Source organism: Ammodytes marinus (assembly GCF_949987685.1).
Source record: "Ammodytes marinus genome assembly, chromosome: 18".
NCBI lineage: Eukaryota > Metazoa > Chordata > Actinopteri > Uranoscopiformes > Ammodytidae > Ammodytes > Ammodytes marinus.
In genome coordinates, this window is record NC_137222.1 from 25,708,492 (window position 1) to 25,734,350 (window position 25,859).

Consider the following 25,859-nt stretch of genomic DNA (forward strand, 5'->3'; position numbering starts at 1 on the left):
AAACCACATTTCATTTTCATTCCACTTCACAATGATGCTCCACTTTGTGTTGGTCTATCACATGAAATTCCAATAAACTAAATGTACGTGTGTGGTTGTGGTTGTGGGCTTACACTAGAGGACTTTTAAAAGACTTTGAAAAGACTGAAGACTGAAACCCTCTTACATCTAAAGACAATCAACTCACACCTGAAGACAACTAGTCATTAGTTTTCAGTCACAGAGTGAGATTTTGAAAAGACAGGGGGTCTCATATTGCAAGACAACAACTAGATTCCTTATGAGATTTATATTATTTCCGCAAACGCGATTGTGATTATTTAATTAAAAACAAGTTAATTCAATATTCCGAGCGGGGGACTTCCTTTAGTTATTTGACCAGCTTTATTTGCTGATCTCATCCCCCAATAACTTTATCTCCTAACCCTCTATGGCATGACTTTTTATTTGTTGTGGAAAAAAATATTTCACCCCACTTTGTGGGAGCTTGGGGGTCCCTGTTGGTATAGCCATCATAAAATATGCACCTCCCCCACCCCCCCACTCAGATTTGGGTTTGTTGCCTCAGAGCAACACTGTGCTATGAGGGTACAAAATCACCAAGGTTTGCTATAATACACAGGATAATTGGAATATAGAAAAACAAGCAAAATGAGCATCAAAATAGTGTGTGTGTGTGTGTGTGTGTGTGTGTGTGTGTGTGTGTGTGTGTGTGTGTGTGTGTGTGGCTGGGTGAGCCGGGTTTGTGTGAGAATGGGTGTGTGTGTAGTGTATATCTGTGTGTGAGAGTTGTTAGTGTGGGTGTGTTGGGTTGTGTGTGTCTGTTATGAGTGTGTGTCTGTGTTGTGTGAGAATGGGTGTGTTTTGTGGGTGGCGTTGTGTGTGTTGTCTAGTTGTCTATATCTGTGTGTGTGTGAGTTGTGAATGTGTTTGTGCGTGTGTGTGTGTGTGTGTGTGTGTGTGTGTGTGGCTGGGTGAGCCGGGTTTGTGTGAGAATGGGTGTGTGTGTTGTGTATATCTGTGTGTGAGAGTTGTTAGTGTGGGTGTGTTGGGTTGTGTGTGTCTGTTATGAGTGTGTATGTGTGTCTGTGTGTTTGTGTGTGTCTGTGTGTGTGTGTCTGTGTTGTGTGAGAATGGGTGTGTTTTGTGGGTGGCGTTGTGTGTGTTGTCTAGTTGTCTATATCTGTGTGTGTGTGAGTTGTGAATGTGTTTGTGTTGTGTTGTGCGTGTGTGTGTGTGTGTGGCTGGGTGAGCCGGTGTTTGTGTTGTGAGTGTGTGTGTGCTGTGAGAATGGGTGTGTGTGTCGTGTATATCTGTGTGTGAGAGTTGTTAGTGTGAATGTGTTGGGTTGTGTGTATCTGTTATGTGTGTGTGTGTGTGTGTGTGTGTGTGTGTGCGTGTGTGTGTGTGTGTGTGTGTGTGTGTGTGTGTGTTTGTGTTGTGAGGGGGTCATCCCTATGTTCCCACAGAAATTGGCGATTAGGTTCCGGCATCACTGCTGGAATAGGTTAGAATAGGAGTGACACACGCACACACACACACACGCACGCACGCACGCACACACACACACACACACACACACACACACACACACACAACCATTCTCTATTATGTAGTTACATTACTTAGACATGTGGGACCATCAGGCTGTGGGAACATAGACACACTCCTGTAGTAGTAATAGTAAAGTAAAAAACATTGATTATCATCAAAATGATGTACGAGAGCACATAGCTTCACTTAGTGATATTGCTGAACAAAAGTTGTCTAGCTGCATATTGTTGCCCTCAGGCAACGAACAGAAAAACACAGTTTTAGTGTATAAATAAAAACAAAATGAGTCTGTAAACAATCAAACATATGTCTTTACATACTTGTGCACATACCCATATTTTTTACTATAAAATTATTGCAATCAAAAGACATTTAGCAGTGATATTCATCTTGCCAAGTTGAGGCGCTGTGTCCCATGCAACTTCGGTTCCTAGAAGACTGCTGCAACCCCAGATAAAATGCCACACCCACTTTTGCCCCTCATTTCATTGGACAGAGACATGTCAGGTGATATTATAAATACGTTTTGGGTTTTTTTCAATTAAAGGGACTGTGTGATGACTAAAATAGTGGTTTGTTGCCTGAGGGCAACGCCATGCCATGGAGGGCCTGTATTTGACGATAGAGTGTTCAGGTTGCGCGGCTGTCAGCCTGGTTCTCCACCGAGGCTTCTATGAAAAAGTATCCGAAATAAGTGCTTCACCAGGCGGACACAGGTCGCGGCTAAAGCCGCTCCTCCTGTGTCGTGCTTGGTGCATGCGAGTGTGTGACAGTGTTTACATCATTTTGCTTCAGCCAACCCCTTAAGACTAACGATAATATCAAACATGTTTGATAATGTCGGAACGTCAAGACGGGAAGAAGACTGGCTGAAATCGGGTCAGAAGACCACCATACCTAACGACTGAGATTACGTGCGCGCGCCACAACTCCAGCACGACTTCTGTGATTTCAGTCCAACATTGGAAGATTGTCTGCGACTGTCAAATCGCGTGAAAAGTCGTGTAGGGTAAGCCCAGCATTAGTTTAGTAGAAAGTAGGCTACAGATATAAAATGTAGTGAAGTCAAAAGTAACCGAAAATAAATCCACTTAGGCTAGGCAAAGTACGACTACAGATAGGCTACATGAAACATTTATAAAGTTCCACCACTGCATGAGTTGGGGTACGCAGTAGCCATCTTAACTCTGGACCGCGGGTACAACCAGCATTTGAATGTAGGCCTACAGCTATCCAACAGTGATCTCTGGTGGTGATAAGCAGTATGAGCTAATGAAGTAATGGAGTTTGATAATATCCCTAAATATAGCCTATCTATACAGATATGTAACATGTCCCATAAGGGCACTATGTAACTTGTGGGTGTGTCCTTTTTTCTTATAACTGAATACATAAACTCTACTCACAGGGCCCATCGTTTGGTTTACAAGCATATTCTAGTCCTCAAAATAAATTCGTTTTGATTTATGATGATAGAATGATTCAATACAATTAAATGATCCAATTACAATTGAATGTAGAGTAACGTTGTGTAAACTAAGGCTATGTGAATGTAAACAAGTCCCGCTCCTCTGAAACTGCATAGAAGCTAGCCTATATTTTTTCATAAAAACAAGGAACCAAACACTTCCACTCTGAATATCTATGACATTATGTTTAGCAGGTAGTGATGGTTAAGGATGGGGTTTTTTTCCCCTTCAAGCATTGTACGTAATTTACTTGAACTAATAGCCCACTTAACTAATCACATTTTTTTCTATAATTATTTATTATAAGTAGTAGGCCTAGCTGTAGTAATAACCTATAGTAGTTCTACTAGTAGAATTAGTTGCATACTTTTGAAGTTTATTGATAATATCACATACATGTCACATTTTGGCTGGTCAAGCTCCATCTATTATTTTAACACAGTGATCAATTAACATTTTATCGGTATACGCAAACTATACTATAGGCTAAATCCATGGCTAAATCATGACTTCCACGCGCATAGCATTCAGGATTGCATGAGATGAGGTGGCAGCAGACCCCAAGAGTCATTGGCTAAAATTGGAATATACTGCGTTCCGATTGGCTGTGAGTCGCTGTCAATTAATCTGACGTCACCACTTCCACTTATCCACTGACCTACTAACACACAAACCCATGAGTCAGTAGCAGCCACCTTGAGAGGTAAAGGCCAGGAGAGGAACGGGACACTTCACGACTTGTTGGATTGGACCGAGTGGAATTCTTCTGAGCCGGTGGGAAGCTCGACTCGTCCCCCGGGCCTGAGTTTGAACAGCAGAAGGAGACAGAGCGACCAGGCGCTAGAAACGGTACAGTATTAATATGAATATTAAGCCAATATAATGCCCAGGATACTCCTAACTGCTTTCAAAGATGTTGAGGGATAGTGCTGTGTTTAGACATTGTGAAGATAGCGACGCAAAGCTAGCAAACATCTGTGTCGTGGGTGGCTAACCTCTATGTTCCTGAGCAATTTCAAAGTTATAATAGCCAGGTTAAGATTCACATTGAAGGTTCAAGTTCAAAACGGCTTTTATCTCAGTTGACTGTTCTTGGACTAAGAGGTATTAGTTTGCCTGTGCATAGCTGATAAAAGGAGAATGCTCGATATGAATTCAGGTAGGCTACGTGGGCCTGCCAGTGTGCCAGTGGCAGGGTATTGCGATAACGTAGAATTTGATGTGGCTGGCAGTAAGGCAGGTTAACTAAAGACGCATGGCTGCTTTCGTTGTGTCGATGTAACACATGGTTAACAAAGTAAGGTTTTCTATCATGTCTCTTTATGTAGTTTCTCCTCCCGTCACAACAGCTTAGTTTTCAGGGCGTAGATAGAGCTTCACCACGCTTCAGCCACAGTGCCATGAGTAAGCAAGGCAATGATGTCATGGGACTGGGTGAATGCCCTCATTGTCTCGGTGCAGCCTGTCAACATAGCGTTCATTATTAGGCTATCTAAGGCATATTTATAACCCATTAGGATAGAACCGGTACACTTACAGAGCAACCGCAGCCTATTATTATTGCCACGCTGGATATAAATTGCATAGTGTGTGCAGCCGTACATGTGTGGCGGGGGGCGCTGTGATTATATTGTGTAATAAGGACATAATAAAGGAAAGTGGAGCAATAGGACGTGTTGAGGAACAGAGACCCGGTCTGTCGAGCCCCCTCTAGCCAGCGCACAGCCAGCTCACGTTGCAGTATGACCAGCCATGTTAATCACGTGTGATCCAAATTTAGTCCTGATGTCATATGTTGCCTCGTTAGAAAAAGACAAAAGGGAGTGATATGATAACCCCGGCCCTGTTCTGCGAAATCAGCGTATTTTCCCACCGATCACAGTAAATAATCTCTTACATTGATAACTCGCTTACAGGTGTTTTTTTCAAATGGTTCCAAGTATGGAAAATTACACAGAATTACAAGTGGCACATTACATTGCCAATTGTTTTTATGTTTAGGATGATAATATCAGAGCACACATTCTTTCAATATGAGATGAACATTACTCATAGTCTGGAGGTTACGGGAGGATTAGGGAAATATGAGCACACCACCAACAGACTTTATTTCTTTAAACTGACATATCTGTGTGTAGTAGGCCTAGTAATCATTGACATAATGTGTTGTGATGATGTCAGGCGATCTAGTCCTCTGGTTACAAGCTGTGTTGTGATGACCAAGGTTCCTACGATCATCAAATGGAAATGTTTTTAACAGTTAAATTAACAGTTTTCCAAGCCTGAAAATGGTTTGGAATGAACTCAATGTTTTGGAAAAGTTTTGAATTTGCACCAATTATTGCTAGTGTGTAAGCAGTTTGCGTATCCCACTGAATGCCTGGGAAGTGTGTGTTTAATAATCTATGGCTTTTGAATGACAAATATAACACATTGCTCAAGAGAGACGCAGTAACAGTTTTATTAATGAGCCATATTGAGCAACTTGAATAAGGTTGTGGAAATGTAGTCAAATGTTGTGGAAAAGTTTTAAAAATTCATAGGTAAAACAATGTGTGGGAACCCTGGATGAGAGCTGTGTGGAGTCTGTTGTTATTTTTTCTTCTGGATGTGTGCGAGCTAAGTCCAGGAGGACACTTTCCATTAAAATAGTTGCCTGTTCATTTTCTGTAGACTAAAGGTGCGAACACACTGCACACCGCCGTGCGGCGAGTTTACATAGAAAGTCAATGTATTTTGTGCGCCGCCGCGCGAATGGGCGATAGCCAATCAGCGTTGAGCTCCTCCCGACGTCACTCACTTCAGGACGACTGACAGAGGAAATTAAGATGGATGAAAACACAATAGTCACAGTTTACTCCCATAAATTCTGTGAATAGCCTCTGTGTCTGTTGCCTGCTGTGTACAGCTATCAGTTTTGCTTTATGAACCAAGTTAGCACCAGTTAGCTTGGGTAAAGCACCATCAGCACAGCAGACTGGTGCTCTCAGCACCGGTTAGCACCAGCGCCAGTAGGAGAAGGCTGCTCTGGTCGGGCGGCGGACACAATATGACCCAATATGATCACGCGGCGCGGAACCTGCGATTCGCGCGGCCAACCGCCGCGCCGCGGAGTGCAGTGTGTTCGTACCTTAAGAGCTCAAATAATCGAGTTATTGTTTCATCTATTGTTTCATTCATAAAACAAATATCAGTCACATGCTTTTTTGGATTTTTTTTTGTACAGGCATTCAGATAAAGATAAAGAAATAGTCAATGGTCAAATCACATATTTTTAAGATGCTGGCCTGAAACATGCCGTTATCTGAAACAAGAGGCAAAAAGAGATACGCTACACTGATAAACAACCAGAGAACTGTGTGTGTGTGTGTGTGTGTGGGGGGGGGGGGGGGCGGTGTATCACCAGCTTTTAAGACAAAGAGACCAGGGTTCAACATAACTTTTTTTTCCTACTGGCCCGCCGGGCCAGTGGATCCGAGTTTTACTGGCCCCTTGTATATTTTCACTGGCCCTGCACACACTTTTTTTTTCTTCATAATTTAGTGTCAATAATTATAATACATGTATTAGAAAAATAAAGAAAGAGGGAATATCTATACTGTAACAGTATAGATATTCCCTTAGTATTAAAGTATTAGGCCTAAATAGGTAGGCCTAGTCATTATTAGTATTTTGACTTCATATATAGGTTGTTTATTGTGATTTCATAAGCGTCAGTGAGCTCCATGGTAACACAGTGATTGACAGGCTGACTGAAATGCTCTTGAGCTGGACAGAAACTCCCCTCTCCCAACCCAACACCCCTCTTAAAATACACAAACCGGTTGCCTTTACTGTCGCGACCCCAAAAAAAGTCGGTCGCGTACTGACCCCCCAAAGGCCCATTCTGAGCCAGGAAAAACCCTGAATCCCCAATTAGTTTAGGCCTACTAGTGATGTAAAATCAATAAATGTGTGTCTCCAGAACATATTTAAAAACTTTGAAAAAAAGAAAATTTTAAATTTTAAGATATTTTTTTTTTTAAACGGTTTTCGTTTATTGATTCTTCCTAAACGGTTATGATTTACTAAACGGTTACACGTGTACACGTGCACACCCCTAGTGTTCGGTGACGTTGGCCGTCGTAGATGTCGTCGGGCTTCTTTTCAGCCGATTCAACATGTTCAATCGGCGTCGGGCAGTCTTTCAGTCGGAGCAATTTGATTGGTGGAGGGCTAGCGAATCAGTGAAGCCCGGAAGTGAGGCGGGTAGCACAAACAGCTAACAACAGTATCGCATCGCTACTCATTGTTTTAATGTGTTTGTTTGTTTCGTTCAGCGAGTACTCGCATGCATCAACCCTTGTTGACTGCTCGACACCATGCTCGACACTCTCTGCTAAAAATGGTGCTCTTTATGGTCCAGAGATATAAATACGTATGTATATCTGTGTTTATGGTCTAGAGAGCTCTGTCCCATCATTTCCGGCTTCCGTATTTTTTTGGGCCACAATACAGATTAGCGTCGCCTGCTGTTATGGAAACATTACATCCCGCGCAAGCGCAGAGCGTACGGAAAGTCAGTAGTCGGCTCGTGTGTTCTTGGCACTTTTTTTTGCCGCGACGGCACACTCCATTTTCGGGTAGTCGGACCGGTGTGTCCTGGCCGGAGCAAAACGGGTCACTGTGGAATTGGTGACGGCTCCACTCCACACAGGTCACATAGCCATGGGCGTGTGAAGGCAACATTAACAATAGAGCAGGCCTGGGCTTTTATTGGGGTTCACCAGATGCACCTGAAGAGCTAGCTACTACAAAGGTTCACCGCAACCACTGGCCTGGCATCATGCATACTACAGCCATTTAGCTCATTTCTTTTACTGATCTCTGTGCATGCTGTTCTTATTCAAAACAATGTTGTTTAAAAGCAGAACTTGGTTTAAACGTAAAGGAAATCCTGTTTTTAGCGAGACTGCTCCTGTGTTAAAGTTATCTTAGTCAAATAGATTACTTTTTAATCATTTACAACATCCAGTATCATTAACTTGAACTTGAATCTAAAACCCCTCTTTTGTTATTTCACAGATTTCCTCAACCTCCGTAGATGAATCCAACGTGGCAGTTGCTTATGCTGCAATCAGGCATTATGGTGTACAGTTAGAGACCTTTTCAGCATATTGACAGTAGCCAATAGCAGTAATAATATGCAATCAGTCAAACAAGAGGTGGACTCTGGTGAGTCTTACAGTGGAGAGGATGCCCTGGCCCTGGCTGTGGCTTTACAAGGGGCTAACAGAGACCTGATGGGCCATGACCCATACAAGGCCAAAAGCAGCTGTCGCAGGAAGAGGGAGTTCATCCCAGAGGAGAAGAAAGACACCGTGTACTGGGAGAGGCGGCGCAAGAACAACGAGGCTGCCAAGCGCTCCAGAGAGAAGAGACGCATCAACGACATGGTGCTGGAGAAACAGCTGAGCGCCCTGGGCCAGGAGAACTCCTCTCTCAGGGCAGAGCTGCTGGCCTTAAAGCTACAGTTTGGTCTGGTAGGCTCCACAGCATACGCACAGCAAGGCACCAACCCATCAGGCTCCACCAACATCAACCTTTACCACAACACGCTCCCACCCAGTGCTGGCCAAGAATGTTCCTTCAGGGATTCAAAGCCGCTTCACCTGCCCAGTAGCTGCATATCAGTCATCAAGCATTCACCTCTCATGCCAGAGACATGCACTGCATCTCAGGGGAGCTTCAGGACTGCACAGGTCAAGCAAGAAGCAGCAGAGAATAGCAGCTATGCACAGCAGAGCAATAGCAGTCCCTATGAACTGTTGAGAAGCTACATGGCCAGCCCTCTCTCCAGAGCCTACTCCCAGGCTGCCTCCTCCAGCAGCTCTCCCAGGTCAGAGGATGGAGCGCTGGGCAAGGCCTCAGACGGTGAGGATGAGCAGCAGGTCCCCAAAGGCTTGATGCCCTCTGCTGCTGCCGACTGTACCAGTGTCATTGTATCCACACACAAAGTGCCAGAGGCCAGCTCTTTAGTTTTGCCCCATAAACTGAGGCTCAAAGCCAGGAGCAGCCAAATCAAAGTGGAGCCTGTGGACCCTGAGTACGAGTCTTCTGGGAAGTCCTCCAGTGTTTCAGCTGTAGGCCGCCACCAGAGCGCTCCCCCCTCCACAGAGCACATCCCATGCCCACTGTCTGTACAGGTCACTAACATGCAGGGCTGGAGCACCAGGTCAGAGCAGTGGCATAAGAGCAGCACAGACACACTGCTAACCCCCCGCCCTGTCTCTAGGGTGAAACAAGCCTTCTATGCACCCTCCCACGGCCTGCCTGAGAACACTGAGCACACAGCAAGCCTCTGTCCAGAAGCACCAATCATACACCATCACCAGTCATTATCAAACGGATTTTGAAGTGACCCTTTTATACTTTTATGCATTTCCACTGTATTTGCTGTTGCACTGTGTGGTAGATTGTTTGGGTTGAACAATATTTTGATTATTAGCCTAAAGGTGTTGAAATAATAGCACAGTGTCTGTTTAAGCATGAACAAATGATAGTTGACTTCCATGCACTGTAATGTACAATACCACAGCACTTCAATCAGTACAACAACAGAGGCATGCTTGCCATATATGCTTGGCAGCATGCTTTGCTTCCATTCACTCACTATTACCATCTGTTTTTACTGCAGTTCAGTTACCAACGCTAAACTTTTTCCAATGTTTTACATTGAACAGCTATCGGCAACATTGTCCCCTCATGATCATACATCTGTGCAGAACATTTTAAGTTTCATTGACAGTAGATTTACTGGGAATACTTTTTTTTTGTGAGAGCGACTGGAATTATTGGGTGATTGAAAACAGTGTTTGTTTTAAAAGGGAAAAAAGGCTTACTATGACATGACTCGTTTATTTATCAAGTTAATGCTGAAATTAGTACAATATAATTTGGTATGATATTTTACTATTATGAATACTATAGGCCTACCTGTTCAACTGGTACACATGTTCACAGCAAATCAACAGGAGCTTATCACAAAAAGAATGATATAAAAGATCACATTTCAGACATGAACCATGTTCTTATTGCAGCAGAGCATACAGAGTAGCCTATATACAGTAGTTCTGGGTAGTTGGGACATTTTGAGAATTTACAGTAAACAATGTGTGAAGCTTTTATTTTTCTAAAAGTTAAGTGGCCTCTACCCGTTAGCTTTGCCAATGTTTTGCGGTCTAGTTTTTGCCTTAAAAACTAAATCTATAAGGTTATGTTAAAGGTGAAGTAAGCGATTTATTTGTTAATACAAGTGTTAAATCGCTCTTTATTCATACAGTGATCACTTATATAATGTGCGCATTTCATAAAGCCGATCTCTCAGTCACTCGCTCTGTATGTAATCGGCAAATAAACTTTTCTGGGATCCCACTACTGATAACCAATCAGAACAGAGACCGCTACAAAACGGCACCCGTCTCACTGACAGTGCACGTGCAGAGCGACAGATGGGTGAATGTGTATGCGCCTACAATGGCAGAGCAGGTAAAAATCCTTCCCAATGTCTGTTTTGATGGTTTTTATCATGTTTTATCACACTTATGGATCTGAGATGATGCTAGATAACTTGCTGCTTGAAGACCGCAGTGCATTAATGTGGTAACGTAGGGACGAGGGAGGGGACTGCTAACTGCAGTCACTGAAGGTTAGCTAAACTGACCATTCCGCTTACTGAACCTTTAATTGTATATCCATATGTAAAGCTCTGAAAAAAAATTAAGAGACCACTCCAAATGTTTAGTGTCTCTTGTTCAACTATTTATAGGAAAATGTTTGAGTAAAACGAACCTTTTGGTTTTGCTATATAAACTACTGACAATATTTCTAACAAATTCCGAATGCAAAAGTTGTAATTTAGAGCATTTCCATTATGTAATGTAGAGATGAAGATTCTTAATTCTCTTAATTTTTTTCCAGAGCTGTATGTTGTCTCAGTGACAGATGTACAGTAGCTAGAGAAGCAATAAATACTTCAGAAGAATGTGCTTTATTTTAATGGGTTTGTCGTTTCATAATCATTTTCAAAGAATTCAGGGAAAGAACTGAAACATTGTGTGTTAATTAGGTAAAATATGTGTTTATTTTTAATTAGTACATTTTTAATGACTTAATTAAAGTAAAGTGTAAATGCTCAACAAGAGATGTTTAGTCCAATGTTCAGCAGGTCAGATGATCATGCAGAAAGAGAACTTCCAAATGAATACTGACTGAACATTTACTTGAGTTTAAGTTGAGCTTGTCATTGAGGATTACCCTTTGTCAATAATATGAAAAGACCCATTAAATAGAGTCTTTCGGCTCTCTCCTGTCCTTGATGCCTACACACACACACACACACACACACACACACACACACACACAATGCTTCATTGGCTCTTCTCATATATAAAGATTAAGGCTTTCACTTATGTTTGGTGCAGCTTTTTTTATACAGTATGGTCTGCTACACTAGCTGGTTCACAGCTAGCCATCACATTTTCTTTCTTTTCTTCTGATTATTTAAGCCTTCCTAAACATAGAATGTGTTAGACATTGGCTGGAGAATTGTGACTTTATTATCTGATGGAACTGACTAGAGTGAAATAAGATTGTATAAAGCTCTAGCAAATGTATTGACTTAATGAACATTTGTATTCTCAAAACATCTCCAGAGAATCAGCATTGTGCTCTTTTACTTCTTGTAATTGTAACATAAAGTGCTATGGAATATTTGGATGGCGGTGGATGTAACTCCATTCAGTCAGCAGCCTGAAGTCCACATGTATCTCAACTCTATTCTCAAGTGTTTTTGTAATGGTGAGTTTTTTTTTCTTCAAATAAATTGAACTGAATCATGTATTTTTTTAATTCTTTTTTTTCTTGCAGTTTTTGTTTGTAAGATGATCTGAATCTAAATGCAAATGATTTCTAGTTGAACAGTTATGGTAATAGGACGGCAGCAGCTTCAGTCATTTCATTTAGGCTGAGATGATACCAGCCTTGGTGGTTTGTCAAATAAACAGTATATCTGTCTCTATATCCACTCGTACACGTATTATACGATTATGATTATAAGTATTGCGCATCATTCCTAATACTAAAGAATGTTTATTCGTGTTTAGTGAATTTTAGACTTAAAAAATAATTATTTCTGGAAAAAGACATTGAGATTTGCCATTGGATGCAGTAGAAACATGAAACAGTGATCTCCGGAAACGTCTAAACGTTATTAAGCTGAAACTGTCTGTATGGCATTACTGTATCAATAGGGAGATTTAATTGAAAGTAATACGGTTGAATCGAGCCCTTCAATGTAGGACCTGGTGTAACAATAGCCTTTAATCATTCGTTTTGTACATGCATTTCTTTTTTCTTTTCTACTGCAACAACACAATTTCCCTTCGGGGATCAATCAAATCTTGGTCAATCTATCTACGGTAGGGTCTGCCTTCAGGACTGCTGCTCTGCTGGGACATTTCAATGGACGGTATTATAAACTGCGCATAGTCGCATACTGTTTGATTGCTGTCTGAATATAGAGTGATTTGACATTTATATTAACAAAAAAATATCACTTACTTCTCCTTTAACACATTGTACACTTGCTGTACTTGCATAGCGCTAAGCCTTGGATAACGTAGTACAATAATCCTTTATCAACACAGACTTCATAATAATAAAAGCATAAGAGTTATAGGCTAGTAGGCTATGTGCTACGTTTTGTGATTTAACACCAAATATATATATTTGTTATACATATCTTCTGCTATAAATCCATTTACAATAGGCTATATTCTGAGATGGTGGTCATCATACTCAAATTTTAAAAATGTGTATCATGGCCCCGCATGGCCCCCGTACAGACTGCAAATTTGTCACGTGACGCCACCACGTGACCTGGTACAGACTTCTGTGCATAGCTTCGGAGTTGAAAGTCAAACGCTAGTGCGGCTCTTGAACATGGCGGTACTGGCGAGTCGCAGAGCCTTGCTCCAAGCTTTCCGCCTGCACACAGCGGAGCGGGCAGCAGTGTCCTCCGGGCCCGGGCGGTACGTCTTCTCCTCCACAGGCAGAAACTACAGCTCCGACCCCAAGGATGACCTGCGAGTCAGGTACCTCGACGGAGAAGACGCCGGTAAGTTCTCTTCGCATGGAAAATATCGTTATTGCGAAAACCCAAGTCCCGGCTGCATTCCCCACAAGCGGGAATTGACAGTGAACCGGTTAAATACACACAGACAGTCACTATCAACATAAAAGCATGAAGTAGGCTAAAGGGTACGCGTTGACGTCACTATTTTACGTATTTCCATGCAAGTCAATGCACCTGACGCAACCCCCACCATTGCCATAGTAGGTCCATGTTGCTAAGTGGCCAATCAAACTCCTAGTAATTGCCGTTTCCCTGTGTAGGCCTACAGGTGCTCACCGGAGATATATTGGTTACAGTTAGGTGAGGGACGTCATCCCTAGCACCAACTAACCAATCAGATGTGTTGACTTGACATATTGTAGGCTAATGGATGTGCATTTGCGGTCATGAGGAGCCCAAAGTGTCATTTGGATATGAATGGATCCAGCTGGTGTTTTAAGTCCAGTCACATTCAGGCTGAAATAATCAGCTAACCAACGTGGACACAAATCCAACTAGGCATAATGCAATTTATTTCCTTCTTTTTGTTGTTTTATCATCTCACATTTTTTATTTCTAGAACTAGACTCGAGTTTCTAAACATGGTCATTTGTGAATAAGTCTGACAGATTTCCTAGATGAAGCAACAGTTGCTTTTGGTAGTTTTGGTTTTAATGTTCCAGGTTTTGAGAGATCTGTCTTTAGGACGACAAAACAATATCACAACAGTTAGCCTATGGGAAATGTACACAAACCTGCCAATTGTACTGTCCACTAAACAATTGATCGTCTGATCTACAATCAAACAGCCAAAACAAATCAATGGAATCAAATGTAAGAGAAGGAAAAGCTTTTTATTTTAGAATTTGAAGTTTGGCTTTTTAGTGAAAACATCAATTTAACAGTCAATGGATTATCAAAGTAGTTCATCAGAATAATGATTGGACTAACTATTGCATAAGCACATTATTATAACTAAAAGAAGAACATTATTATAACTGAAAGAAGAACATTATTATAACTGAAAGAAGAACATTATTATAACTAAAAGAAGAACATTATTATAACTAAAAGAAGAACATTATTATAACTAAAAGAAGAGTGATGGTGTTGACTGGAGACGGCTCGAGGAGCAGAGAACATAAATTACTTCATATTTTGGTCAAATCTTAAAGGTTCAGTAAGCGGAATGGTCAGTTTAGCTAACTTCCTGTCAGTGACTGCAGTTAGCAGTCCTCTCCCTCGTCCCTACGTCACCACATTAATGCACTGCGGTCTTCAAGCAGCGAGTTATCTAGCATCATCTCAGATCCATAAGTGTGATCAAACATGATAAAAACCATCAAAACAGACATTGGGAAGGATTTTTACCTGCTCCGCCATTGTAGGCGCATAAACATTCACCCATCTGTCGCTCTGCACATGCACCGGCAGTAAGACCATGAGTGAGACGGGTGCTGGGTTATAGAGTTCTCTCTTGTGATTGGTTATTATTAGTAGTTGGATCCCGAAAAGTTTATTTGCCGATTACATGCAGAGCAAGTGACCGAGAGATCGGCTTTATGAAATGCGCACACTATATAAGTGATCACTGTATGAATAAAGAGCGATTTAACACTTATATCAACATAAATAAATTGCTTACTTCACCTTTAAGCTGTCTGCCCCTTGGTTGTTGGAGTGTGATTGTCATTTGTCAAGAGTGACTGTTTAAAGTCACAGTTTGATTGAGGATCATGGATCTAGAATATTGTATGATATCCTGTTAGCACAAAACCTTTCAAGTATGCTTCTAGTCACTTGAAAACCTTGTTCTTAGTAGTATACATCCTACATCTACTGTACTGTTGCTTACTATAGATTCTATGACTAATATGTTAATTACAGTACATGTGAAATGTGTGCTTTTATTAATCAGCAGGATGCAACACTGTCTTTTCAGGAATTGTTGTTATCGGGATAAATCGAGCAAAAGCCAAAAATGCCATAAGCAGGAACCTTGTCAAAATGGTATGTATTGCTATTTTCCTTGTATTTCTTTTAACGATAAAGATGAACAAGCTGGTGATGAGTAAAACAAGTGAACCTGGAATGGTGCTTCTCTGCTGCACATAACCCATAGGGCACAGGGGGTTGCTAGGAAACATTTCCATGGTGGCTATTATCATACTGTTCATTTTCTCCTATTTGTCACCTTGCCTCCCAGCTCTTTCAACCAATCCATTAGTTTGACACGCAGGTTTACACCATGCATGCTTGAGGCGATCATGTTGCCTCTGGGCATTAGCACAGATGTTCCAGTGTATGAGATGGAATACTGTCGTAGAGTCTGTGCCTCTTAAGCCCAGTTCACAGGAAAGATTCAACTCGCAACCACTTGCAACGAGACGCTTTTAGAACGTGGCGGGGGAGAAGTCGCAGCAGTGTGAACTGCTCGTTGCAGCGCGTTGCAAGCCGTCGCCAAAGATGTCAAATGGCCAGGTCCAGTTTTAGAACGTCCAGGCCATTTGTTGTGAGCAGTTGCAGTTGCAGTTGCAGTTGCGTCTCGTTGCGAGGCGAATCTTAGGTCTGAACTGTGCTTTGACTCACTCAGCTTTAGCTTTTTCTGATCCCTCTGTGACGTCTGAGATGATCTTAAAATACCATCTGATTCTTTTTTATTTTTGTTAAGTAATATTTAAGTAAAATGTATAAACTTAATAAAAAAAAGTTGTTTCGGTAAAATCTTTGTTCTTTCAGATGTTTGAGGCTGTAGATGATATCAAGAATGACAACAAAGTGCGCAGCGTGATCATATGCAGTTTGGTTCCTGGGATCTTCTGTGCAGGTAAACACTCTCCTGCTGTTTTGAGCATTGGAGTGCATTTTGACTGTTTGGATTGTCTTTACATTATTGTTCTCCTTCTCCAGTAGTTAACATTCTAATGTGACGTAACTCTTATCCAGAGCCTGTCTATGCTATACTGCAGTTATGGATCTAGTGGAGCTAGCTCTCTGTTCAGCTAGTTCTATTAACTAATAATGAATAGAAACATTCTGTCAGATACCCAGGTTCTGTTTTCAGGACTGAGTTCCATGTTTGTGTTGACTGTGTGTGCAGGTGCAGACCTGAAGGAGAGGGCCAAAATGCACCAGAGTGAAGTGGGACAGTTTGTGTCCAAAGCCAGAGGACTGATCACAGAGCTGGGTAAAGATGGATAGATACTGGCTTCACCCACAAAGGGAAACTGTATTCATGCAGTAGCAGGAAAAAAAGCAGAACAAAAAATCTGTCCAGCACTGAAAAACACATTTAGTTTGAATACTTCTTGTTGAGTGCTTCTGTCTGTTGTCTTTAATAGCAGGTACTTAGTGTTAGTTATGAGTGAAGTTGATAGTTTTGGTCCTGTCAATGATTAACTGTAGTTGTCTGTGAACATATGTAGTTTCTGTACGTTAACTAGCTCCCTGCTTGTTTTACAGGTAACCTGCCGGTACCAACAATCGCTGCCATCGATGGAGCTGCCTTAGGCGGAGGATTGGAAATGGCTCTAGCATGTGACATAAGAATTTCCTGTAAGATTCAGTGGACTTTACTTTGAGCTTAAAGATAAGGCTCTATGTGCAAAACACTGTCAATGTTTATTAGCAGCGCAGAAGCCCAAGACTGACACACGGCTAGAATGACTTCAAGCTTATGTTGACAATGAGTGTTCATCATACTTGCTGTAAAGTTGTAGTCAGACCATCATTTTAAAAACAAGGAAACAACTTAATGCAAGCCTAAAAACTGTCCTGGTCCATGACAAATGATATTAAATGTTTTAACGTGTGTCTGGCTTGTGAATGCATTAAGAGCTACACAAGTGTTTTGATCCACTGTTCAAGTCAAAATGAACCCAAGTTTAAATGAGTTTGGCCGTTGTAAAAAGTCAACGTAATATTTTAAAGTATTTCTTAAGTAGTTGTGTTTCTCTGTCACTGAGAACATGATGTATACCCACTGATGTGATTCAACTTCTAGTAATTGACTATTTCTTGTATATTGTTTATAGATACCAGCAGTAGTACCAGTACTTTTGTGTAAGTAGTAAATGTGCTCTTTGCTCTCTCTAGCCAATACTGCAAAGATGGGACTAGTGGAGGCCAAACTGGCCATTATTCCTGGGGCAGGTAAGGCTTTCATTTAATCATTTCTTGTTCAAATGGTTGTCAACACCTCAACAAACTAGAGATCATCTAGAGTGGGATTTTGTGTTACTTTGTGTGCTGGCGATTTCTAAAGGGTAATGCTCCTTCAGAGGCACATGCTGGTAAAAACAGAAAGCCTTCCAGATTGCCATGCAGTCTGCTATAGATATTCACAATCCCTTGAAAGGCTGAAGTTTGAGTTTTTCTGTAAACCTAAATCCAGCTGTGAATGAATCTGAGGATGCATAGTCAAATGGGTAATAAGCCTTCGCCTGAATGCTAGCTTATTCCTGTGTGTGTGTGTGTGTGTGTGTGTGTGTGTGTGTGTGTGTGTGTGTGTGTGTGTGTGTGTGTGTGTGTGTGTGTGTGTGTGTGTGTGTGTGTGTGTGTGTGTGTGTGTGTGTGTGTGTGTGTGTGTGTGTGTGTGTGTGTGTGTGTGTGTGTGTGTGTGTGTGTGTGTGTGTGTCCGTCCAGGCGGTACACAGCGTCTCCCCAGGGTGGTTGGCATCTCCCTGGCTAAGGAGCTGATCTTTGCAGCCCGGGTGCTGGATGGGACCGAGGCGTGCCGTGTGGGGCTGGTCAGTCACTCAGTGGAGCAGAACAGCAGTGGAGACGCTGCCTACCTGAGGGCTCTGGAGCTGGCCCGAGAGATCAACCCCCAGGTAACTACACCATTCCACTTACAATCACTACACTAAGGAAAAGCAAAAAGGTGATTTAGTGATGCATTCCAACGTAGCCTAACGTAGGCAAATCTGCCTGGCCGGCCCTATGCCCTATTCCTAATGCTAACCGCGGGGGGCAGCTTTGCCTTCAAGGTTCCGTTGGGGGGACAAAACACCCATCAAAATGCGAAGCATAAAGGCAAAACAAATAAAGGCATACACAAAGCGTTAAAGCAGCAATGGGGAAATGCCAGTATTCTGAGGGCTGTCCCCTTAATGCTAATGTTAACCCTGCTTGGATTCCCTCCTGCCCCATTTCATCTCTGTCTTTCTGCACTCAATAAAGCCTTGAAAAGCCAAAAAATTATCTTAAAAAAAAAATGTTGAGCTGGAAATCGATACAGATATCGCAAAAACTAAATATTGCGATATATCGCCATTTCGATTTTTTTTAACACAGGCCTACACACACTACACACCACTTTCAACATGGTAGGATCGCTGTGCAGTTAACACTTAACAGACTTCTATCTTGTCATGGTGCGTGTCTCTATCTTGTCATGGTGCGTGTCTCTATCTTGTAATGGTGCGTGTCTCTATCTTGTCATGGTGCGTGTCTCTATCTTGTCATGGTGCGTGTCTCTATCTTGTAATGGTGCGTGTCTCCATCTTGTAATGGTGCGTGTCTCCATCTTGTAATGGTGCGTGTCTCTATCTTGTCATGGTGCGTGTCTCTATCTTGTCATGGTGCGTGTCTCTATCTTGTAATGGTGCGTGTCTCTATCTTGTCATGGTGCGTGTCTCCATCTTGTAATGGTGCGTGTCTCTATCTTGTCATGGTGCGTGTCTCTATCTTGTCATGGTGCGTGTCTCCATCTTGTAATGGTGCGTGTCTCCATCTTGTAATGGTGCGTGTCTCTATCTTGTCATGGTGCGTGTCTCTATCTTGTCATGGTGCGTGTCTCTATCTTGTCATGGTGCGTGTCTCTATCTTGTCATGGTGCGTGTCTCTATCTTGTCATGGTGCGTGTCTCTATCTTGTCATGGTGCGTGTCTCTATCTTGTCATGGTGCGTGTCTCTATCTTGTCATGGTGCGTGTCTCTATCTTGTAATGGTGCGTGTCTCAGCTGTTCTTTGTTCGGCCGTGGGTACAGAAGGCGAGGTCAGCTCGACTCGCTTCCAAACACATTTCAAAAAATGATTGTATTTATTTTACAGCTCAAAAAAGAACAACTTTCTTCTTAATAAAGGAAAATATGCTGGCAAACAAATGAACCATTGAAAGCAACGAGTGAACTTACATAAGCGGTCAAAATACTTTTTAAAACCACCGCCTCTTTCCCTTGACACTTAGTTTTTCATCAAGACAAAACACACACCTGGCCAAAGTACCTGAGCGGTGCGGAAAGCCCGCCCACAGACCTCTACAGGTATCAGAAAACAAAGCAGCCCAGGCATAAACAGTATTAATAATATGCTGAATAAACTATTCAAAATGTAGCTTTCACTTCAAAATTTCTATTTCCATAAACAATAAACAAGTCAGACGTCTTTGTGAACAGAAAATCAATAGCCTCATTAAAACGGCTGCGACAGTGCGTGTTGCGTGGATGTGGTTTTCACAGTGGCTCACACATGGAAAGATGCCCAGGACACATCTGCACCAACTCTATGTCTGTTCTACACACTAGGTTTAGCAATGAAAACACACACACCAGGTGACACGGGACAGCCATTGATACCATGATCCAGACGGGAATGGTATTGTTTTTTTCTTTTAACCTCGGATGTTTGCATAAAACAAGTGCGCTGATCTGCAGCAACAAAACAAACAAGTCAGTAAACGCAGGCAGCAAGGATTGTACCACAGAGAGAGTTTAAGGTTAATAAATATTGAAAATGTTTGGGATTTGTTTTTGTTAAAAATACTGAACAGTTTCAGTGTATGCCATCGTTTTATTATAGAAACTATTATAGTGTATACTATTTTTGTGTCCACTCATCCCGTGTCCTGCGCTCTCATTGGCTGCTCAGTCATTGCCAGTCCTTTTCACACTACATGATTCAGACACAGACAGGTCCAGATATTAAGCATGCTAGATATATCTGTTGGCCAGAGTCTTGAACACACTCAGATCTGCTCTTTGAACAGTTAACACAAAGCCATCCAAAATCACAGGAGATGTCGGCGAGTTGAGAAATATTGTAGTGTGAACAAGGCTAAATAAAGGCCTTTTGTTCATTTGTGTAATATTGCACTCATTCAGAATTCCCAAGAACGATGTACATCACACAAGGCAATTCATGAAACCTCTTTGACTCTTGAATGTTTGTCCCCTCAGGGTCCAATCGCAATACGGATGGCAAAGCTTTCAATCAACCAGGGAATGGAGGTAAGTGTTACAGGGCACAAGGGATGGGTATCGTTAGGATATTATTGATTTGATACTGGCATTAATACTTTTATTGCTTATTCAGACTAACACATATCACTACTCTTATTGATACAACTATCCATCATCTGGTTAAAAAGATAAGGACATGATATGAAAAGATTCAACTGTTGTTTGAAAATGACATTCTGCAGAAATAGGTGAATTGTTAAAGCTGTCAAACACGCTGCACTCGGTTCATAATGTTGTTTGTCACCTTTCTGTAGCAGTGTCTCTTATAGTTGAAAGGTGGAGTCAGTGATTCTAGAGAACGCTTGTTGTCAAAATCACATTTTTTTTTCAAATCTGGTGTTAATACACTGCCTAGGCTCTGTAAATGGGTATGTCAACTAAGGGGGCCCACCGTAGTAGAGCCTAGGCTGTGTATTAACACTGGATTTGTTTTGCGCGCACATTACTTAAAGGTAGCGGAATTCACTGATTCTACCTTTTAAACTCGCCTCTATCAAAAATAAATTGGGACAAGGCAGTCATTACATGTCTGTCTGACAGTTGAAGGTCAGAGTAAATGTATCACAGCGTGACTTATGGCGCTTTTCCACCGCATGGTATCAGCTCGACTTGACTCGACTCGCATTTTTGGCTTTTCCACCGCAATTTCATGGTACCTGGTACCACGTAGCGGCTGCTTTTTTGGTATCGCCTCGCTCTAGGTTCCAAGCGAGCTGAGCCGATGCTAAAAGGCCGGCCACTGATTGGCCAGAGACTATTGTCTGGCCAATCAGTGGCCAGAGACTACCGGCTTCATTCTGTTGTTTATTCTCCCCAACTCTCCGGGACTTTTGAGTGTATTTACGCCGCGTGCAGCCTTCTCTGGCTCTCTTTCATTTGATTTGCATCACAGATCCGAATTTATTTTCCATATATTCGCTAAGCTCACCCAGTGTTGGTTGTTGGGGAAGTTACTTACATACGAGGAGACATGTAGGGCAGCTAGCAGCTAGGCTAAATAGTAGCCAGCTGGGACAGACATGATAGCGAGCGATTACATTACAAGCCTCGGACTGAACTGATTACCTCAATAAAATATTCAGGCTGAGACACGGCTTGCATTTGAAAACACGTATCCTGAAACAAGCACTAAACAGTCAACTTGATCATGCCCGTGTTTACGTGCATAGGGATGTACGTGACGCATCCCTACAGCTGACTGTGTGGCAGTCACACATCGGGACAACAACCATCCCTTTTAATGGCCCGTAGCAATATTCTTCTACTTCTTTTAGCAAACAGATACAAGGGGGGTATTTCTTAAACAATTTTCATCTGTGTTTTTGGCGGTTGGTTCAGTTAATAGTGCAACAACTGCTCGTAATTTCTGCTTTGCTACTTTGCTCCGGAGTAGGCTTTCAGCCCCTTACGACGACCCCGCCCACGTTCAGCAGGTACTATTTGCGGTGGAAAACGACCCGTGCTGCTACCAAACCAAGTTGAGTCAAGTCGAGTTGAGTCGAGTCGAGCTACATGTGCGGTGGAAAAGCGCCATTAGTTTCTACAAGTAGTTGTAACCAATACTTTGATCACTTTATATGTTGAACCGTAATGGGCGATATAAATGACAACTACAACAATAAGATGACGTAATCAACACCGTCGGTTATACTGAGATAAAACCTGCATGTGTTTTTAATGGTGAGAGCTGGCTCAGGTGCGTTTGCTAAGTCTTGGTTTTTGGTCCATTTTCCAGCCAGCTGCTTTGACCCTGGCTAGGCTTCATGCTATGTAGGAGAGAAACACTAGCATGCAGCTGACTGAGGAACACATGAACAAAACCTTCATTGCTTAACTCTCTTTCAGGTGGATTTAGCTACAGGCCTGGCAATTGAAGAGGCATGCTATGCGCAGGTGAGTAATTAAATAGTTAAATATGCACACACACACACACAAACACACACCTACACACAATCTCACTCACTCTCACTCTCTCAGCCCAATATGTCCCATATTGAACAAAGCTGACTTTATTGGTAGCAAAAGGCCACATGGGCATCACACCTCTCCATGTTCTGTATGTTCAATCACAACATCACCATGGTTTCATTTCCTAATCCACAAGTGCAGCATTGGGAGTAATCACTGTTTTAAACAAACAAATCTCTGTTTAAAACAATCCAGCCATTGACTTAAAATGTCCCCCCTTAATATAAAACCAATCCTATGTATAGAATTAAATCCTAATCCAAACGTCACCATCGCCTTCAATACAATGGGAAATGAGATTTATCCAACGCCCCCAATGCTGACTTCTATTACCAATATGCAATTCATACAATACAAAATAATCAAGTTTGAGCTCCCCTCACTTTGCTCTAAGCACTACGCTGCGAGTGCCCAGAGACTAACATTTTCTATAAAAATGCAATCAGAAAAATGTGAGGGATTGTGGTCTCAATGAGTCGGGTACATTCGCTCACAGAGACCAGACTTGTTCAATTGCCATTTGAAGTGAAGCGCTGTGTCTTCATGTGTGTGAGAACAATAGATAGAAGGAAATCTTGTTTGGCGTCAAAGGCTTTGATGCAGTTGTCAGAGTGATGTTTATGTGTTAACAAGTAGAAGAATTCTATGTGCCTAGTTCAGGATTAAAAAGACGGCTGTATAGTGCAGGGTCTCAGATTGGTTCACGTAGATGGAAATGAGTTTGTTCACGTACTGATACATTGTGTGGTTTTAAAGGTGATACCAACTAAAGATCGGCTGGAGGGTCTGGCTGCCTTCAAGGAGAAGAGGCGTCCTCACTTCAAGGGAGAGTGAAGGAGGTCCTGCCTGCAGCACTCCTACTGTCCCACTGCTTCACACATATCAAACCCGTCAACACAGTATCCAGGGGACTGTCTGTTTGACCATGAGTGCCCCTCCTGGCTGTGACTGAGAGCTTCCAGTGTAAAGCATAATGCTGCCTGTGTTAACTATCACAGCAAACAAGGAAAACTAACCAAGCACGGTCTGCTGCTCATAATACTAATGTGAAATGTGTATAACTTCAAAAGATGAATGCTTTTAACAATATGATGATATTAGTAAGTCCCTAACTGTAGAAGCCTCCTTAATAAGTGAACCAATCAAAAGATATGTGATGTATCCATCAGGAGGTGTATTGCTCTTTGACTGGGTATGACTGGACCACTGTGTTCATGAAACTCAATCACTCCTCGGCTTGAAATGGTAAGAGACTGGAGAACAACGCATGTCCCAAGTCAAGTAGCAACAGAATTGCACATTTCTATGGTCATATTATACACAGCAAGCAACAACATAAGCAATTTCTCCCATAGGTTTTTACTCAGATAAAATCAGTACTTATCATATCTCTGCCTTTAGTGACAACATTGACAGCCTTTTATGTAGTGTTAAATTATTAGTTTAGAAGTGATTCATTTGAGTAGGTGACTGGTAGGCTGAGGCTCAAGGCTGAGCAAAATCTGTGTTGTAGTGCTCTTCTGTAAACAGTGGCGGTGTTAGCTAAACTCTACAACGCTTGTCTTCTCTTCCAGTGGCTACGCTACATGATGTGTGTTATGGACTCTCTGCAGACTAACCCTTTAATCACAATCATTTTAAAGCTGCTGTAATCACATAAAGAATCTACGTTCTATAAAACCACATTCACACCAGATGTGAGGCTGCAGTGGTGTTTAACATGCCAAACATTGGAGCTGCAGCAAGATGCCATTCAGTGTGAATGAAAAACATTGGGATAGCTTGAGTCAAATGTCACCAACAACGCTCATCAGAGTGACTACATGAAAAGTATACAGGACATGTTGGTCACTCAGCAAGACTGGTGAGTTAGACATCTAAGTACATTGTTTAAATTATATTGACATTGCAAAAACACCATTTTGAAAGAAAACGTAATAAAAACCCTCAATGTCCTCTTAGTAACTTCATGGTGCATGCTGGTACTTTGTAACACAAGAACGAACATGTAAACATATCTTAACATACTATATTGGCCTAATGTGTTTGCATAGAAAAATGTTTTGTGACTCCTTTTTAAAGCAGGTCAAATTTCCTTTCTATCCATGTGGCCAGTGAGACAGCCTGGAGCGCTTCATGAACTATCAAGCACTTCACTTCATTTCCTTTAAGTTGCCTTTTCTTCTATACATGTTTAAGTCTTCATTGTTTTGGGTTTTGGAATGTTTTTGTAAACTAATCAAGCCTCAAAGTTCTTTTTTTGAAAGTGTTGAAGAATGGATTAGGCACAATGGAGATATGAGGTTATTTCAGTGCCAGCCTCTATCAGAAAAGAACAGCCCACAGAGTATAACTGACATGACTGTTGTAAATAAACCAGAAGTGCATTTTCAGATTGGAATCTCTCATACAATATAAATTCAAAATATAGAAGCTTGTGGAAACTGATAATTGAGTATTGCACACGCATTGCTTAAAATGGGCTCCATTGTGACATTTGGTGAAATAAAATATGGGTGTGTGATTATCAGAACTCTTGAGTATTGATTTGAATTCAAACTGAAATGTGTCATTTTACAGTTCAATCAATGAGCTCCAAAAGCTCTTCACATCTATACACTTCAAAACTAAAAGATTAATAACCACCATTCTGAAAACAGATGCCCAGAACAGAGTACATGTTGCTTCTATGTTGGAAACTGTAAGTTCTGAATCAATGTTTCCATCGCCAATTCCATTAGATCTGAACACACACCAGACACCTAGCATTTCAGAGTATGAAGGTTTCACAGTGCAAACAGGATGGCCATCTGGTCTCATCAGACCACACAACCTTGTTCCATTGCTCCAGAGTCCAGACTTTATGCTCCCTGGTAGATTGGTAACCTTTTGTTCAGATTGGTCTAGAGCAGGGGTGTCAAACTCTGGCCCGCGGGCCAAATCTGGCCCGTTTCAATATTTAATCTGGCCCGCGAACCAATTCGGCAATTCCATTAAATTTGGCCCGCGAAAAAAAAAAAAAAATTATCATGATTATTTTTTTTTTTTTCTCATGTGGAGCCTGTGCCATGTTGGCACGTCGCACACGCTCCCAACCGTTAGGACACTCACATAGCTTACCACTAGGAATGTCTGCTGAAAGTTCCACAGCTCAGGATTTTAAGCCATGAATTGATGAACTTGCATTGAAGAAAAGATGTCAATCTATGTGGCTAAATAGCATGCTAATAAGATGATTGATTGTGTCAACTATCTAAGGATGAATGCTAACATTATCTGGTTTCTAACTTTTGCCTGAAGTTACAATATAGCTCACTAACTAACGTTAGATACCCGCTGATAGCCCACACCTTTTGTTTCCAATGGTGGCTTTGCATTTCATTACCAATGTAAAGTGTCATAAATAGTTAACACTGGTGCTGGGTCATGATTCCTATAAAAAATAAAATAAAAAAACGTGATATGTTTTGAATG

General features: G+C 41.7%; 2 protein-coding genes across 2 annotated transcripts; both read left to right on the plus strand.

Moving 5' to 3' along the window:
• The first annotated feature begins 3,717 nt into the window (after positions 1-3,717).
• nfil3 (nuclear factor, interleukin 3 regulated) lies at positions 3,718-11,901 on the plus strand. The gene is made up of 2 exons (XM_080046298.1): positions 3,718-3,872; positions 8,088-11,901. Exon 2 carries the CDS (start codon positions 8,207-8,209, stop codon positions 9,416-9,418), a length of 1,212 nt encoding a protein of 403 aa, XP_079902424.1. The 5' UTR covers positions 3,718-3,872; positions 8,088-8,206; the 3' UTR covers positions 9,419-11,901.
• Positions 11,902-12,955: 1,054 nt separating this feature from the next.
• auh (AU RNA binding protein/enoyl-CoA hydratase) lies at positions 12,956-24,943 on the plus strand. The gene is made up of 10 exons (XM_080046743.1): positions 12,956-13,179; positions 15,119-15,186; positions 15,916-16,003; positions 16,277-16,363; positions 16,639-16,731; positions 17,272-17,328; positions 17,821-18,008; positions 20,355-20,405; positions 22,263-22,310; positions 23,142-24,943. The coding sequence occupies exons 1-10, from the start codon at positions 13,005-13,007 to the stop codon at positions 23,217-23,219; spliced, it is 933 nt and encodes a 310-aa protein (XP_079902869.1). The 5' UTR covers positions 12,956-13,004; the 3' UTR covers positions 23,220-24,943.
• The last annotated feature ends 916 nt before the right edge of the window (positions 24,944-25,859 follow it).

What these genes read in the sequence shown, in the direction of transcription:
- nfil3 (XM_080046298.1), top strand. Translation starts at nt 8,207, where the DNA reads ATGCAATCAGTCAAACAAGAGGTGGACTCTGGTGAGTCTTACAGTGGA.
- auh (XM_080046743.1), top strand. Translation starts at nt 13,005, where the DNA reads ATGGCGGTACTGGCGAGTCGCAGAGCCTTGCTCCAAGCTTTCCGCCTG. An exon ending in CCCGAGAGATCAACCCCCAG is followed by an intron (nt 18,009 to 20,354) that starts GTAACTACACCA and finishes TTGTCCCCTCAG; the next exon opens with GGTCCAATCGCAATACGGAT. An exon ending in CAATCAACCAGGGAATGGAG is followed by an intron (nt 20,406 to 22,262) that starts GTAAGTGTTACA and finishes ACTCTCTTTCAG; the next exon opens with GTGGATTTAGCTACAGGCCT.